The sequence below is a fragment of the Nerophis lumbriciformis genome, linkage group LG32 (assembly GCF_033978685.3).
Source record: "Nerophis lumbriciformis linkage group LG32, RoL_Nlum_v2.1, whole genome shotgun sequence".
Taxonomy (NCBI): Eukaryota; Metazoa; Chordata; class Actinopteri; order Syngnathiformes; family Syngnathidae; genus Nerophis; species Nerophis lumbriciformis.
Window position 1 is genome coordinate 17,639,593 of NC_084579.2, and position 17,880 is coordinate 17,657,472.

Here is a 17,880-nt window from a genome sequence, read left to right on the forward strand (position 1 = left end):
TCATTCAATCAACCAACGTCCTGGCTAGCCGAAGCCACGCCCACACTACTTTCACTTCTAAAGATGCTCTACTTTCATGGGTGGGACAAAGCTGAGCAGCATTTATCCAATGACTGTCTCGTTTGGATGCAGTGGAACAACTCACTCTATGCTCCGAATTAATGAGTAGAAAGTCACGTCAGCTGCCGCTAAAGTAGCTGATTCTGAACAAATGTTGAACGCATTCTACTACCTATTTAGTCAATAAAATGTAAACACAAAAGTACATATTTGACCACTTTTGTATTATTTTAGAGGAAGCTGAATTTCCCAGTCTTAGAGCAATCGCCGCTTGGGCAGTAGGGGCGTAGTCTATATGATGTCATTATGTAATTTGCATGACCATCAATGATGCACATATTTTCTATGAAAAAAGCAAAGTTTACATGCATTTAAAAAAATCTGTGTTATTGGTAATTGATATTAACTTCCATCCATCCTTTTTCTACCGCTTATTCCCTTTGGGGTCGCGGGGGGCGCTGGAGCCTATCTCAGCTACAATCGGGCTTATTTTTTTTAATTATAATGTTTTGTTCTATTTCTATAATGATTATTATTGTACGATGTAACACAGGCTGTACACCAGCGCTATTGGGCTCAAATCCCAGTAGGTCTCGTAGGTGAACAGCCTATGGCATGGTAGAAAAAAGCCGGTAAGGGAAGTCAGCAAGAAACATCCATAACTTAAGGACAAGGATTGGCTCTGAGGGCTGCGTCAGTCTAGTTGGAGTTCAAAGCGGGGCTGTGCGCCTGCCGTGGTTGGAGAAGCCGCCGCCCCACTGCCCAAGCCACCAGCTGCCAGAGGCAAGGTGCACATGTTCAGTCGATCAGCTTTGCGTGTGCTATCAAGTCTGCACGTGTTTTAGTACACACAAACTTTTAGTAAATCAGGCCCTTAATGTTTCACAAGAGCTGCATTTGTATAGCACGCAGCTTCCAAAACTCAGAGCGCATCCTTCTTATAGTCGGGCTCCAAAAATAAAGTCCTGGATCATCATTTGTGCCAAAGTAGTCTTGATGGCTCTCATGAAGTCTGTCATGATTAGTAGTTGTTGTTGTTGAAGGTAAAAGGGAACGTTGTGATGTGTTTGAAGTTAATACGCCGCTGTAAGCTTAAAATTAGCAAAATATGTAAATATTAAATGTTACACTTAAATTACATGTACAGCATGTATATAAAACGATGGTGGTTTTTGCAGGTTTTTTAGAGCGATTTATAAGCGGAGTAAAGCGCTATTGATAGGTGACTATTGCTAACAATTATTTATAAGTTAGAATGCATAGAAAAAAGAAAAACATGTGTTCTTGTCTTACATAAGGATTGTGAATGATAGGCAAAATTATCCCCAAACAGGGCAGTTCCCTTGTCTTAGATGCTGTTTGAAAATGCTCTTGATTGCTAATGCATCTTTTCCAGTCTCTGCATGGCGACATTGGCGCCATGAAGACCACCATGCTGGAGGGCTTTGCTGGAGCGGAAGAAGCCAGGTCCCAGACTGAGATCACCAGGCAACGCAATTACAGACAACTGCTCTACAAAAGACCTCTGGACCCGCGTAGTGAGGAGCAGCTCAAGGTAAATCACCCACTAGTCATCCTGGGTAAATAAAACATTGCTCTGCAACGCTGACCATTTTACTTACTGTATAGGAGATTCGTAGGCTTTATCAGTATGTTACGTTTGCCGTGGAGGATGTCAACTGTGTTCTGGATGTGGAATGGGAGAAGAGCTTGGAGAGAAAGAAGAAAAAGAAGTATGTACAACCCTACTTGAGCGAGCTCTGTATAGTCTTTTGAATTAATTTGTGTGTTTATAGGCACATGGTGGTGCCCGGGCGTGAAGGTTTGTTCAACACTTTGGCCAACAATCTGTACATCATCAACCAGCAGAAGAACAGACTGGACCAGCTGGTCAGTGAGCTGACCTCCTTGCACCTCTATAACAAGATGGACACTCCCAATGCAAGTCATAACTCTACTGCAGCAACATCAGCAGGGTAGGTGTTGGTTAAGGTAAAAGGATGTGGGACAAAACTGTCGAATTGGTGCTTTAAAGTTGTTTTTGTCTTTCAGCAGTATGGAAAAGGAGCTCAACAGCTTAAGGGAGGCCCTCTTGAAGGCCAAACTGGACACCACCCCTTCTAAGGCCAAAAGCCCATCTCCAGGTATTAAGATTTGTATACCATAAATGTTGTCATTATAGCTGGGTTGTCAGTTTACTGCCAGTGGGGATAATTGGAAGCAGGTGGAAAATTGTAGAGAAGCGGTCAGTTGCCAAAATGAGAAGGTTCATCATCAAAAACATGTCATTTTTCACTCTATTGATGTAGAGTGCATGAGAAAGTGGAAAGGAAAATATAATTCATTAACAGTTAATTTGCACATTGCACAGCATTAATGTTACTGATAAAGTCATTGTAAAAAGATTTGTAGAAATTTTAGAAAGCTCACTATTTTGCATGTATTGTTTTGTATGCCTCACTGATAGTGTTCTGGTGGGCGTTGTGGGGTCGTAGTCTGTTCAGCGGTCCTTGAACTCACAGTAAAAACTTCTTTGCATTGTATTTCTCTGTGTATAGATTGATCACTCTGTTCGAAGCACAGCTTTTAGGTTCAATGTACACAATTGAATATCTTAGTTGCTCAAACATTAAGGTGTTTACTGCATATTGGTTTAGATTAGGGTATTTCCTTTCTTAATAGGGAAAGACGTTAATGTCTGTTGTATTCATGTTAGCATTTAGGGACCGCCTTAAAAATTAGATGCTGAATTTAAGGGGCTATCCCAAATAAATTTAAATTAATTGAAATTAAGCTAGTGGCAGTCAGTCCGTTAGTTTATCAAAGTGCAGTCGATAATCACGGTTCTTCGATGATTTTATTATAAAACATTAGTACAAACCGTCAGGAGTTTTACCGCGGTTATAAATACCATTTATCGTTACATTGCGAAGAGCAACCAACATTTTAAAGTGCATGCAGACGTATATAAAGGTTCTTGATGCTGACTACTAATGATACTTCAAATGCAACTACTGATTACTAGTGGAATTGAACAAAACTAATTCAGGAGGTTGCTTACAGCCACAGCTCTTAAAGTGACTGTTTGCAACCTTTGGCCGCTGCCTGGAGGGCACTGATTTTTAGAGGTGTTCCGGTTTTGAGCACATAACTACAGCCTACGTAAGAAAAGTTAGTTGTCAGCTATCATTGAATGTATAGTAAATCACAACAACATGACTGCAAATTAGTTATAGTACCGGTAATTGCATCTCCGGGACGGCTTTTGCAATTGTGCATGCACTCCCGACGTGTGCTTGTGTACGAGACAGCCATGTAAACGCCAGCTTTTTTCCCTGGGTCTGATGAACAATTAATTTTTTCAGTGTAATTAGTAAACTCCGGCTGTGGTTTGCTTTTGTGCAGAAACCCTAGGAGAATTGGCAATTAATTGATCAAAGGCATTAAATAAAGCATTTACTGTATATGTTCTATACGGTAATTGACAAAGGACAATATGCATTTTATCTTCCAGTCAAGATATCACCAGTAAAACAGTCTCAGCTGCGCAATTTCCTCTCCAAGGGCCACATGCCTCCTGTTCGATCAACTGCACCAGGTACTGCTAAAAAAAAATATGTACTAAACCTTATTGATGACTCTAACTCACCTTACTTTACTTTCCTCAAGCCAATTTGTCTCGCTCTGCCTTCCTGTCGCCAAAATACTATGAGGATTTGGATGACATGAGCTCCACATCTTCCCTGTCGCCGTCAATGGAGCCTCCTCACCTGCCTCGCTTGGAGGTGAAGGAAGAGGAAGAACTGCAGCCAGAGCGCCTCCCCATGGCTGCCGCCACCCCTGCATTCCCTCGCCATCCTACCGTAGTCAGGACCACATCCATCCAGCCGGGCTTCGGCTCCATCCAGTCTACACCTTTAAGCAAAATACAGGCTGTGCCAGGCATGGGCTTCAGACTTAGCCCGATTCCCAGCCCTGGTAAGTCAATTTAACACTGCGGGTCCACATGTATATTTTTTTTTAAAAGTGCTTAAAATCTATATTTTAACCCTATAATTTCAGTTCCAACCAATAAGATCATCCTCAGTGGAGCTGACAGCACCGCTCTTGCCACAAAAACAGTCAAACACGGCGCCCCCCCGGTCGAGAGGACTGTACCTGTCACCATCCCGGCCCAGCAAGCCGCAGCCACCGCTGCCATGCGCAGGCTGATGGCCAATCAGAAGACGGGTAAGACAAAACATGCTCTTTTATAACCTACGAACACTTAAATAACAAAATATTGTGTAGTTAGGTTTGAAAATGATCAATGTCAAGGATTATCATTTTCCGTATGTTGCATACACAAAATTACGTCTCTCATCCTTAGCAATAACAACAGTGCAAGATGATATAACCAAGATTAATAAGAATAAAATGTATATAAATATATTTTGATTTTTTTTTTTATGTGTGGTGTGCGTGGGCAGTATGAAGGGCAGAGCAGGGATAATAGCCCTGTTGTGCAAAACAATAATGTCCACTGTTGGGATGTAACGGTCACTAAATGGTATAATGATAAACCGCGGTAACATTTCAGAAGGTTAGTAATACCGTTAAAAAATTTTAATTACCGAAAAACCCTCATTTAATGCATTTTAGGCAACACCGCTTACCTCCTGGAAACAGAATCACAGTAGCGCATGCGCATTAACGCTTGGCTTGAAACATGGCGGAAAGCAACTACACAGACTTGGCTTCGTAGAATTACTCTTGCGTTTAACTTCCTTTCCCCTCGCTTAATTTCCGTGGAGTCTCGGTGTACGTTCAAGACCGCACTGCTGCTTTTAGATAACTACAGGAGTGGACAATATTGGAGACAGACGCATTTGTCCTACGCTAAAAGTATACCGTTGTATGCCGATGTTGCTTTAATTTTCTTAACACAGTGTCCTGCTGTGTTTGAGAGTTAATGACGTGAGGAAAAAGGCGATGTGTCGGGAACGTTGCCACAACTTGTTTATGAAGTCGTGCCGTTTGTTTATTGTGATGTTCACTCGTCCTTTATTTAGTTAGCAATTTTTTCAGTGTTCCAATAACATCAATACCAGATCAAATGTTTTGTCATCTTTTCTAATTGAACGCAGGCTGGGAAGATTGTGTATTCGAAGTGAGAGGTGTCACTCCTGTTTATTTTTGTTGGCTAAACTGTTGCACTGAAACACACTGTGTTGTTGAAGAATAACGCTTGTTTATTAGACGTTATCTTCATTGGCCTAACGGCCTTGTTTTATATTGATATCAAGAAGTATACACCATGTTTTTACATGTTGTGGATTTGTTCATTTCACAAAGTTACTTTGTAAAAACATTAATGTGACATAGCACTTTGTTAATGCTTTATGGTGTATAGTTAATTCCTATACGACATTTCTGCTCAAACTCTTAATAGATTTGTCCCAATACAGCATGTACATTAACATGTAAATGTGCATAACTTGAAAAAAGACTTCTCTTTATTAAACTATAAACATAGAGATAAAGGCATCATGTAATGTGAAAAGGGTGACGTTCACACCTCGACCCAACACAGTTTTACCTAACATAATGAATAATCCTGATTAATAATCGTGATTTCACTACCGGTACTGATAAAAAAATTATCTTAATTATTAATTTGGCCATAATCGTACAACCCTATGTATAAGACCAGATCTCATATATGAACACTATTTTTATTTATATGGACAAAAGTGCCATCTTGCAAAATTCTTACATTTGTTTTTATTTGTTTATCTCTTATGTCCACAAGATGTTATCTTGCACAATTTTCATATTTGTTTTTCCTTACTATGTTATTATTGTTTCTGCCATATTACTTTGTTTATAATGCCTGTGTTGTTTTCATATGCACATTCAATTTCTACTTGAGGTCCAACTAGTGTTCTTATCTGCCGTAATGGTTCTTGTACAAAGGAAATCATTTTGAATGTGTTGGGTATTTTTTTTTAAATACAACTTGGTTAAAATATTTCAGTAAACTTTTAAAAATTCTTAAGCACTTTTCAAAATAATAATAACCGTGATAGTTTTTATCAAAATAAGAAATTTTCATACCGTGAAATCCCCAGTCCACTGCAGAGAACGATGTTGAATATTGATATTGAAGAACTGTTTTAAGATGTTGCAATACCTGCTGTAGTCACCAGGTGGGGACAGTTCCTGAGACAAAATTAACCAGAGACCCTTTCATGGCAAGCATTTAGCCTCAGTATCTCTATTGTCAAATTATTATTAATAATTGTTTGTATGCTTTTACGTATCTTCACATTGACTCCTGCTACATTTGTTGTGTTTGTGCTGCAGCTGTCGTCAGCACTTCCTTGACCGAGTCAACCTTGAAAATCGTCCCTCAGGTGGTCAACGTTCAGGAACTGAAAGACAGGGGGGGTCCAATTTCTACTCCAGTTATCAGGTATTCTCTGTTTTAAAAAAAACAAAAAAACATTGCATTGAAGCAGCTTGCATGTGATCTTTGTGTGCTCTTTCAGCAAATAGCCCATTATCGATTATGAGGAATGTGGACAATGTTCTCTCGTCACCATAGACTTGCCCCTTCATTGCCTTTCTTTAATACATAAACATACAGTTGGCAGAGCTCTCTTCAGGGCTTGAAGCCTGTTATGTAATATTCATCGTGCTGCATCATGCCTTCTATCTATTTGGATGCATGCCTGATAGAGTAGACAGTCTCCCTTAACATTGGCCATGGCTTGGAACTGACAGCATCCCATATTTGCGTATAATATACATTGTAGGATGTCTATGACTGTGTTTTCCAATGTAAAATATACATTTTTAGCCCAGACCTTTTATATATTCCTCCCGAGGCCTGTGCTCACCTTTTTGTGCTCAATATTCTGTCGAGTCATTACCCTCGTTGGTGCTTGCCCCAAATTTAGAGTTGCTCATGATGGCAAATGAGAAAAAATGTATAGTGTGACCAGGTTTAGCATGAACACAGTCCCCTCTTTAATCTATTATACTGAACATATAATTGACCAAAACCCATGTTATTCCTATTTTGATAATAAAATATACTATTCCATGCAGGATCGTAATTGCACAGATAGAAGAAAACTTGAGATTCTCTAAGACGTTTCTTCTCTTTCACAGCTCACCAATACCAGACGCAGCATCTGTGACTCTGCAGGTTCCCACTTCTGTTTCCAACCAGCACAAACGAGTGAGAACAATATATTTTTTGTAAATTTTTTCGGTCAGTAGTCAAGGAAATAAACAGTTTTACATCCATGAGTTCATAAATTTACAATTTTGCAGGCAGAAAGGGTTTAGGCTGAAGTTGAGCACTTATTTTGCCTAACCATATAAACAATCTCAAATACAAGATGGAGTAAAACCAGGAGACATCGGGCTGTGATTTTGAGCTTCATAGAAATGTGAAATTCCCTTTACACAACATATTATAAATACACCTTCTACACAACATAAACACTGTTCAAATATTTACACAGTTAAGACATAGACAAACAGTTGAGAAATATCCCTGTATACGTGTTGGTTAAACATTTGTACTAATAATATGCTATATAGAAACACTTATACATCCATTATTATTTATGTCCCACATTTAGTTTTGTAATAAACATTTAACATAGTATTAACAACTGGTGTTGATTCAAGAGCGATATATTTTTCTAAGACATTGGTTTTAAAGGTGTGAATGGAACTGGAACATTTTAAGGCCAAGCTGTTCCACAGATGAACCCCCCTGACAGAAACACATCTACCTTTTAAACTAGTTCTTATGTTTGCTTTCTGAAAGACAGATAAATCTCTGAGGTCAAAGGGACTCTCCCAGGGTTTGAACCTCTCCTGTAGACACCAAGGCAGCATGCGGTTATTAGTATATATGTGGATGTACATATACATGTGTGTGTGTATATATCATACTTGCCAGCCCTCCCGATTTTCCCGTTAGACTCCCGAATTTCAGTGCCCCTCCCGAAAATCTCCCGGGGCAATCATTCTTCCGAATTTCTCCCGATTTCCACCCGGGCAACAATATTGGGGGCGTGCCTTAAAGGCACTGCCTTTAGCATCCCCTCTCACCTGAAAAGGAGACTATTATATATGTCTCCGTTATCCATAGGTTTATCTATAACCCATGAAGTAGGCAGGCACGGAGCTATTTCTCAGCGTGTGTTTATTCCAGCCGGCACGTTAATACACTGACACACAACATCCGGATTCCCATCATGCATTGCTTCAAAACTACGGCAAGTAGTAATGTCCACAAACATAACAGAGACGAAGCAGAAGAACGACGAAGAGACATGGCGACGACGAGTAAGAAGAAGAAGTACGCTTGCGATTTCCAAAATTATTGGAAAAAATAATTTCAGTTCATCCAGGACAGCTCGAAGGGGAAGGGGTATGCTGCCTGCACATTTTGTAGATCAGACTCCTCCATTGAACACGGTGGCCAAACGGATATACTCATTCATGAACGGATTATTTTATATATAAGTATATACATATATATATATATACCGTATTTTTCGAACTATAAGTCGCAGTTTTTTTTCATAGTTTGGCCGGGCTCCAGTGCGAATTATGTTTTTTTTCCTTTTTTATAATGCATTTTCGGTAGGTGCGACTTATACTCCGAAAAATACGGTATATATATATATGTATGTATGTATGTATGTATGTATGTATGTATGTATGTATGTATGTATGTATGTATGTGTATGTATATATATATATATATATATATATATATATATATATATATATATATATACACACGGTATATCTGCTGTCACAACGCCTGCCAGAAATAAGAATGCATCGGCTTCCTCCCACCTCCAAAGACATGCACCTGGGAATAGGTTGATTGGCAACACTAAAATTGGCACTAGTGTGTGAACGTGAGTGTGAATATTGTCTGTCTATCTGTGTTGGCCCTGCGATGAGATGGCGACTTGTCCAGGGTGTACCCCGCCTAACGCCGGAATGCAGCTGAGATAGGCTCCAGCAACCCCAAAAGGAACAAGCGGTAGAAAATGGATCGATGGATGTATTTTTAACACACTTCTTTTGTTTTTATATAATTCTTAACTTAATTAAGTACAAAACAATATTTAAAACAATAAATAGCTTAACTATTAAAACAGGTAAAATCAAATCAAATCAACTTTATTTATAGAGCACAAAATACTAAGAATAAAACCCTATCAATAGAGCATAACCATTAAAACGGATAAAATACTAAGAATAAAACACTATCAATAGAGTATGAGAAACACAAAACCTGCAAAGTAGTTGGTTTAATTAAAAAAAATACCTGGTCAAAAGATTTCAGTGTGTGTATAAGTACTTTTTGAGCACATTCAACAATACCGCGATATGACAACCGTGATAAGTTTGGTTACGATAAATGTTTCTGTTGTTTCACCTCTATTATCAACTAATAGGCCAATTATCATTTATCAAATGATTGTAAAACTTTGAGGATATCTGTATTATTATTATTATTGTTGGCATGTCTTCCAAAGCATTTTGAGCACAACCCTTAGGGGGCGCTACTACGTCATTTATATTCATGTGACATTACCATAACCAAGGTGTCCACCATATGACTTGATCTCATGAAATGTCATTCAGCGATGTTGACGTTTTCAACGTATTTGATAACCAGTAGTAATTCGATTGGGTACCTGGGAAATTCAATTGGTCCCCAATTCATCAGTGGAACCCTATGATATTCGTATCGATAATTGTTTAAATGAAATCCGTGGTGACTAATCAGTGGTTTTGTTTTGCGGCTTAACTAACTTGTACGCTGTATCGCGACATGCTATCTTTGCTAAGCAGACCTTCAGAAAGTTGAAACGGCTATTGTCTGGTCTGATGATAACAAGGTTGCAACTAATAACCATTTTGATAGTTGATAGACTGTTTAAACGATTAGTCTACTATTGGATTATGAAACTTACTCCTCTTTAGTGTCTGTAATTTAGCCACCAGCTTTTAAATTCAGCATGATGTATTTTTAGGCATGTGTTAATGATAAAAATTACTCCTTTAATCAGAAATAACTAACTATGCTGCTCTTTATGAAATAACCAATAAACTTATGTCCATTTTAAAGCAAGGGCAGACAGAGTGCTGATAAAAACAAGAACATACTATTTCTTTATGTAAATAAAGGGCAGTCAAAATTGCAGCAATAAAACCAAAATGGCACCAAATCTATATAGCTTCCTCCAAAAAAAAACAAAAAACTTTTTGTGATGATGTGTTTAGAAAACTACACAGGTATAGGGCTGCAAGTCTATGAATGTTGTCATTCATCCCGGTCATTGTCATCTCAGAGCATTCAATTGATTGCAACTGGACTGTTTGGGCTGCAACTAACAATTATTTTGATAGTCGATTAGTCAACGATTATCTTAACTATTTGTTGACTAATCGGATAATAAAGCGTACACATATTTAATGGCTCTAATTTTTCCATCAATTCCTAAATGGAGCTTATTTTAGGCATCTGCTTCCAAATAAAGATGACTACCGGTAATTAATTCATGAATATTTATTTATACTCTATAACTGCTGCTCATTCAGCTGTTACAAAAATTAAAATTACTATTAAAATGTTCATTTAAAAGAAAGGAAAGACAAAGTGCTAAAAAAATGTTTACCTTGTTTATGTATTAAAACAACAGTTAAAATAGCAGCAATGAAAACAAACAACAAAACACAAAATCTAACTTTCTCAAAAAGAAAAGTATTTTGGGATGTTTAGAAAGTTGCACACTGGTATGTTGACTATTGAATGACTCTGTGGCAGTTTTAGCACTAACAGACTCAATGTGTAGAATTCTATATTTGATCAATTCTTAAAATGTTGGCTATTAAATAGATTGTATGTTTCATCTTATGATGCCTCCACATTGGTGCCTGTCTGTGTGTCTGCACGCGGTTCACGTTTGATAAAGTGCCTTTTTTTAACGGCATTTCAAATTGACGCTGCTTTAAAACATATTTGAATTGATGGAGACAAAGTTTAGCTGGCTGACTTTGGCTAAAATGTTATTTTTCACACAACTTCGTATCACTCTTGTTAGCTGGATAGCAAGGTAGAAGCTAACGGTACTCTTACCGAGGTTGGGTCCGCGTCCTCCCTCCAGATGTCCGACATCATGTCTCCGCTTTAAAATGATCGTGTATCACAGACGTACTGCCATTTATTGTCGACATTTGTTGACAATGTCTACTCATCGTTGCAGGCCTACACAGGAATATGGTCGCCTTTGGTCAAAATTATAGTTAAAGCTATTTTTCCACACAAGTCCGTCTGTTACCTTTCTAACTGTCAAGCTGACTATCTTGTTGAGTAGAGTCGGAGATTGCATTCTCCAGATGTCTGACGTGCCTCAGCTTTAAATGTTTTTGCAATACTGACATACTGTCGTACTGCCATAAAAAGACAATTCTGCTCTGCAAATTGAGTAAGTTATTATTTCTTTGACGCGTTTGCAACAAATGGATTTGTTGGCGGCAAATTGTATTCACGATTTTTGTAGGCAATGTCAACGAATGGTTGCAGCTTATAGTTCCTGTGATTTTGAACACAAAATGTTTGTTTTCATGGGGAAAAAGTGGTGCATCCCTGAGATGCATGGAAAGGGAGTTGTCAACATCCTCTCAGATTTTAATGTGTCAGGGACACAGGACACATAATAATATAATAATGTATTAGATACCTAGCAACATCAGTGGTCATTGTTAAAACCTTGTCTGCAGAATCCACCCCAAGGTGTGCAGAAAACTTCCACTGAATGCTCAAGCGCTCCCCAAGCAGGATTCATGTTTGGTAAGTCTAAAGTGTTGAACAGCTCTTATGCCTATTTTTGATAATAAACAAGTTTTGACCTGGTGTTATAAGAATTGATTGATTTTACTTTGCCCTTTAGGTCAGCCTGCCAAAGCTGACACCTCTGTTGGTCCTGCGAGCTCAGCTGAATCAAGTATCGGCAAAGCTTTCTCCTTCTCGTCAACGTAAGTCAACTTGGAAATATGTGCTACACCTAAGATCCTATAAAATTAGGATTTTTATTTTAAGTATTATTTGCAACAAAAACAAAATGTCATCATGACTATGAAGTTATTCTTCTTTTGCAGCCCCTCAAACTTTAGTTTCACTTCACTCACACCAGGAGCTATATTACCACAAGGTAAAGGGCTTCACACCTTATTGTTATTGTGTTTATGATATGCACTGATTTCCTTTTATGACTCTTTAGTGAAGGATGTGAGTGAGTTCTCCTTTGGTGGAAATGGCAAGATGATGTTTGGTCAGATCGGAGAGGAGCCCTCAAAATTTCCCCCCTCTGTTGTTGCTACTGTTCCGGCTGCAGAGCCTCCAAAATCCACAGCGGAAGCACACATACCAGCTGTTACCCCTGCCAGGATAGACCCCCAAACCCCTAAAACAACAGGAGGCGAAACTTTAGGCAGTTTCTCCGGACTACGTGTCGGCCAAGGAGAAGAAGGTGTCGAGCCCTCCAACAAACCCTCCACTGCCAACACTGCTTTTAGTTTTGCCGGCGCTGGAATCGGCAAAGGAGCGGCTCAGTTTGGCTTTGCCGGAGATCGAAAGTCTGCGGGAGATTCTCTTGGAACCGACTTGTCCAAAGGGCAAGGGAGTTCGTTCAAACCTCCCGAGACGACCTCTAAGCTGACCTTCTGTATTACAACGTCAAACACACCCGCCTCAGGTTTACACACGTCTTTCAGCAGTCTCCTTGCAGCCCCCACGGAGCCAAACGAAGACCCTAAACCAGCTGCACAAGCTTCAGAGCCCCCCTCAGAACTTGTAAAGGATCCTGCTACTGAACTTCCTACTGAGGGTGCTGCATCCTTAGAACCTGCAAAACCTACATTGGATGCTACCGCCATTCGAGTACAGGCTTTGGCCACAAGTGTTCCTGTTCCAGTGACAGCTATTGAGCCACCAGTTCCAGTTAGCACTGCAGACGTCCCTGTAGATGCCACGGGTGCTGCTGCTGTGACCACAGCTGTTCCGGTAGTTCCAGTCCAGCAAGAGTCCCCGCCCGCCTTCCAGGTGTCCACTTCTGAGAGGCCTGGCTCCATCTTCTCTAACCCTGCAATGACAGAAAGCAGCTCTCCTGCGGTCGTGGCTGTCCCTGCTGCTGTCCCTGCGACCGCCACTCCTGCTTTTTCTGTTCCGAACGTCTCAACAGTCACCACCACCGCTGCTCCTACTGCCCCTGCTGCTAGCACTGTGTTTGGGCAACCTGCCGCATCCCCTTCAGCCTCCACTGCCCCCTCAGCACAACCTCCCACAGGGTTCGGCTCGTCTGCATTTGGTGCATCAGCTGAAAGTGGGTTTGGCAAATCTGTTTTTGGCCAGTCAGTCGGCTTTGGCCAGCCTGCTAGTAGCACCGTAACAGCCGGCGGCTTCTCCTTTGGACAATCTGCATTTGGAGCGAGCCCTAGCAGCGCCACCACAGGAGGCGGTCTTTTCGGGGCATCCACTGCTAACAATGCGAGTTCCTTCTCCTTCAACGCGAACGCCCAGACGTCCAGTGGCAGTGGTGCAGGGCTGTTCGGACAGAGCACAACCTCTGCATTCGGACAAAGCTCTGGATTTGGACAAGGGGCGCTTTTTGGGAGCAACACCACCACATCTTCATCTGCAGGGTTCAGCTTTGTTCAGCAGTCAGGTTGGTGCTTTTCTCAGTTTGATTCACTTTTAAGGATTCCTTCATTTCCAAACCCGTTTTTTGTTCTACAGCCTTTGGATCCTCCCCATCGTCTGGATTTGGCCAGCAATCCAGCACCGCCAACGTATTTGGACGGGTAATGGTTTCCTTGCTTAGTTAACACAAAAAGGTTAGCAATTTTTGAGCTATGCTGCATGTTGAGTACCGGTACTTCTCTCTTAGCCTCAGCAGTCGGCAAGCGGAGGTCTGTTTGGTTCAAGTTCTACCAATGCAGCGTCACCCAGTAGTGGACTCTTCAGCGGCCTGGGAGGAAAACCGACTGAAGAGGCTGCCAACAAAAATCCATTCGGTCCCACTGGGTCCCCTGGAGGGTTCGGTCAGCCTGCACAGACAGGTAGGCAAAATTGTCAAGAGACTGCAGCATCCAAAATTGTATTTAGAAGCCAAATAAAAAAGACAGTTGATCTGTCTTCAACCTGGTTTGTATGACTTTTGGGGCGTTCCACTGTACAATTAACTACTTGTCTTCCTGTAGGTGCCAATAGTCTCTTTGGTAGTACTGCTGCCAAAACCGTTGGATTCGCACAGTCCTCCTTTGGAGAGCAGAAACCAAGCGGAACATTCAGCACAGGTGGAGGGACTGTTGCATCGCAGGGCTTTGGCTCCTTCGCCTCTCCAACAAAACCAGGTAGGGTGTCGTAACTCAGCCTTTGTACACCTTATCCTGACATTGAAGTAGACATCAGAGTTCATACTTTTTTGACTACAATTAAATTACCTCTGATACTCCCGCGACCCTGAAAGGGACAAAGGGGTAGAAAATGGATGGATGGATAGATAATAAATACGTGCATACATTAGTTTTTTCTGTGGCATAAATGCCCAAAGTTTAGTGCAAGTGCCATTTTTGTGAGTAAACTGTTTTTAAAATGCATAGCCATCCATCTACCAACTTACTAATCACCAGCTCTTGACATTTCCTCCCCTTTTATCAGCAATTGTTCTTATCTCCTCACCCCACCGCAACATGAAGAGGGTGATTCTGATGCTCTAGTCAAGCTGGTGTTGGGTATCACATTATTCAGTCTTTTTGCATATGCAGTATACTTTTTGTCCAACACATTACACTTTGAGGGTGAGGCAAAGAGATCTGTGCACATCTTGGTAACGATTGTTAATAATTTTAGGGAGTGACTTTCCACATAAAAAAACATTAAGATCTTTCCACACCACCAGAGCTGCTTTTAACACCTTAGGCTGCCTCTACACTAAGCCAGCTAAGGTTATACAGGGTGTAACCCACCTAACCTTATCCCTGTCCACACACACACAATGCCATCGTGTAAGGCCCCCCCGCTCCCTCCGCCAGCGCAAGCGGTAGTCACCTGAAATGGTTTTCACTTCACAGGTGTGCTTGAAGCTCATCGAGAGAATGCCATGAGTGTGCAAAACCGTAATCAGAGCAAAGGGTGGCTATTTTGAAGAAACTAGAATATAAAACATGTTTTCAGTTATTTCACCTTTTTTGTTAAGTACATAATAACTCCACATGTGTTCATTCATAGTTTTGATGCCTTCAGTGACAATCTACCGGTACAATGTAAATCGTCATGAAAATAAAGAAAACGCATTGAATGAGTAGGTGTGTCCAAAATGTTGGCCTGTACTGAATATGTATGTATGTGTATATTGTATGAATGTACATATATGTATGTGTATATACAGTAAATATGTATACATATATTTATGTACGTATATGGGCTGTGCTGTACGCACTAACATCCAAAAATCGGAAATGACGCAATACAGCATACGTCAGTAGCCAAAGTAGGAGTCTTGCTGACATATAATATTATTAATAATTGAATGTAATACATTTAAAACATATAATATTAACATAGCATATATTAACAATATAACATTTTAAAATGTAGAAAGTCTATTGATAATCAAATTGTAGCCCCTGAGTTGTAATCAAATCGTGAGGTACCGAAAGATTCCCACCTCTAGTAATCACCATAATGGCTTTGTTTTCGTTTGTCAAATATGGAAAAGAACAAAATATTTGTTTATGCTAAGTAGCCATAAAATTAATTGCTATATTTCTGTATTTGTGCAATTTTGACGGACATTAACATTTACTTTTTTCATTGCATGCATGCTTCCACTTCAGCAGTTTTCTTGAATGTACACTTTTTTAGCTTCAAGCATATATGCTCGCTTGTGTAGCCTTTTTTAAGGACACTAATATCGTCATTTAATATGGGCTCCTATCTTTCAATGTTTTTATCTCTCAAGCAGCATTGTTAGTAACAGCCCTCCAAGTCTCTCCCTCCTTTTCAGCGGGATATTAGATCGTAACCCCCGCACACTAACGCCCTATCGCTCTCCTACGCGCAGGCAATGTAATCTTGTTACATTAGAGCAATCAATTATTTACTGGGGCATGCTGGTAGGCGCGCTGTAATTTCAGCACACCCCGTCAGCTCCCATGACTCCCACATTTCACGCCGCGAGTCGCTTTATGCCGTTCACATCCTGGCATGAGGCTGCCACAGTTTGTTGTTACCATATTAAACACAGGCTGAAAGTTGTAATGTAGTGTGTAATTCCAATATGAACATCCACTGTCTTTTAAATCCATCCCAGTCTCTTTTGTGGTCTGTATCATATAACCAACATCGTCCTGTATCTGCCTCCTAATTTAGGTGGTTTTGGCAGTTCACCAGTGTTTGGGAGCCAACCTGCTTTTGGTGCATCCCCATTTGGTGCCGCCACGCCATTTGGCGCTCCTCCCTCCTATAGCAACGCCATGGGCTCCTCAGCCGGGAAAGTGTTTGGAGAGGGAACAGCGGCTTCCAACATGGGTGGATTTGGGTAAGGGGAACTAAGAATAAATTGACTCAACAACAACACTTAAATTGTACATTAATGCTCCTGCTTATAGGAATAACATATTTAATCAAACAGTGCCCTGTGCTCTAAAAGACTACATGCCTCAATGATAATTCCTGATCTCAAATAAACTTTATTTTCCACTTAGGGGAAAAAATCACTGTCATTAGATTACATGTGTTTCATTAATTTTGTAATAAAATTTAGAATTTATTAATCAAATTAGTGCTGTCAAATATTTTTTTAACTCAGATTTTAATGACACTTATGAATTTGTATTAATCACTTACTCACTTGCAAAATTTAAATTAATAAAGATTTCAATATTCAGACACAAAGGCAATTCTATTGTCAGTGTATCTTCAAAGAAAATGTTTTCATAGTTTTACTTGCATTCATACCCACCCCATTTATTTACTAAAAAGTTGGTAACAGTTTTATTTTAAGTCCAGCGAACAGACCAATCTTTTCACTGACTTATGCCTGATCACTGACCACAGAGCAACCCATCCCACCTTTCAGGTAACCATCCGCGTTTAAGGTAAAGGACCATGTACGGTCTAAATAAATTGCGTGATTATTCTGTGTATATACATGATACATTTTTTTGTGATTAATCACATGAGTTCACTTGTTATTTTTGACCCTAATTTAAACATATTTTAACTAACTACCCGTTTTTAGTTGTGGGGAAAAATATATTTTAAATACATTAGTTACAAATAGTATGTACGGTACATTACTGTTTATTTTAAATAATAAATGTATGAAGGCTTTGTTCGTAATGTATTTCAGACCCATACTGTACAAATACAATTAATTCTACATTATGATGCATAAATTGATTGAAATACATTTTATTTGAATGTATTATCAGTTTTGTGGGAAAAATATAATAATATAGACAGTTATTTAATTATTATAAAAATGTGTTTTTGTGCCAATAAAAGCCTTATCCCTAATATATAATTTTGATGTATTCAGACACATTTTTACACATACAATTTGAACATAATGATATTGAAATATTTTTGATACATTTTAATTGAATTATTTATCATGATTTATTTGGGAGACAAATATAATATTATGAATATACTACATTTGATTCATTATTATAAAAATACCTTTTGTGCCAATCAAGTAAGATATTGTCTCGTATGAATGAATT

At 39.6% G+C, this 17,880-nt stretch overlaps 1 protein-coding gene across 3 annotated transcripts in view; it reads left to right on the top strand.

Moving 5' to 3' along the window:
• Window positions 1-17,880, top strand: part of nup214 (nucleoporin 214) — a 45,001-nt gene that overhangs the window by 22,395 nt on the left and 4,726 nt on the right. For 2 of the 3 annotated variants that reach the window (XM_061927463.2, XM_061927466.2), the window contains exons 17-33: window positions 1,457-1,615; window positions 1,690-1,793; window positions 1,857-2,036; window positions 2,113-2,204; window positions 3,575-3,658; window positions 3,730-4,038; window positions 4,123-4,290; window positions 6,406-6,514; window positions 7,216-7,285; window positions 11,872-11,941; window positions 12,042-12,126; window positions 12,250-12,302; window positions 12,372-13,814; window positions 13,886-13,950; window positions 14,037-14,208; window positions 14,350-14,502; window positions 16,523-16,691. In XM_061927463.2, coding sequence (XP_061783447.1) covers window positions 1,457-1,615; window positions 1,690-1,793; window positions 1,857-2,036; window positions 2,113-2,204; window positions 3,575-3,658; window positions 3,730-4,038; window positions 4,123-4,290; window positions 6,406-6,514; window positions 7,216-7,285; window positions 11,872-11,941; window positions 12,042-12,126; window positions 12,250-12,302; window positions 12,372-13,814; window positions 13,886-13,950; window positions 14,037-14,208; window positions 14,350-14,502; window positions 16,523-16,691 — 3,485 coding nt within the window. The remainder of the gene's footprint in view (window positions 1-1,456; window positions 1,616-1,689; window positions 1,794-1,856; window positions 2,037-2,112; window positions 2,205-3,574; window positions 3,659-3,729; window positions 4,039-4,122; window positions 4,291-6,405; window positions 6,515-7,215; window positions 7,286-11,871; window positions 11,942-12,041; window positions 12,127-12,249; window positions 12,303-12,371; window positions 13,815-13,885; window positions 13,951-14,036; window positions 14,209-14,349; window positions 14,503-16,522; window positions 16,692-17,880) is intronic. The other variant, XM_061927465.2, reaches the window with a different exon arrangement.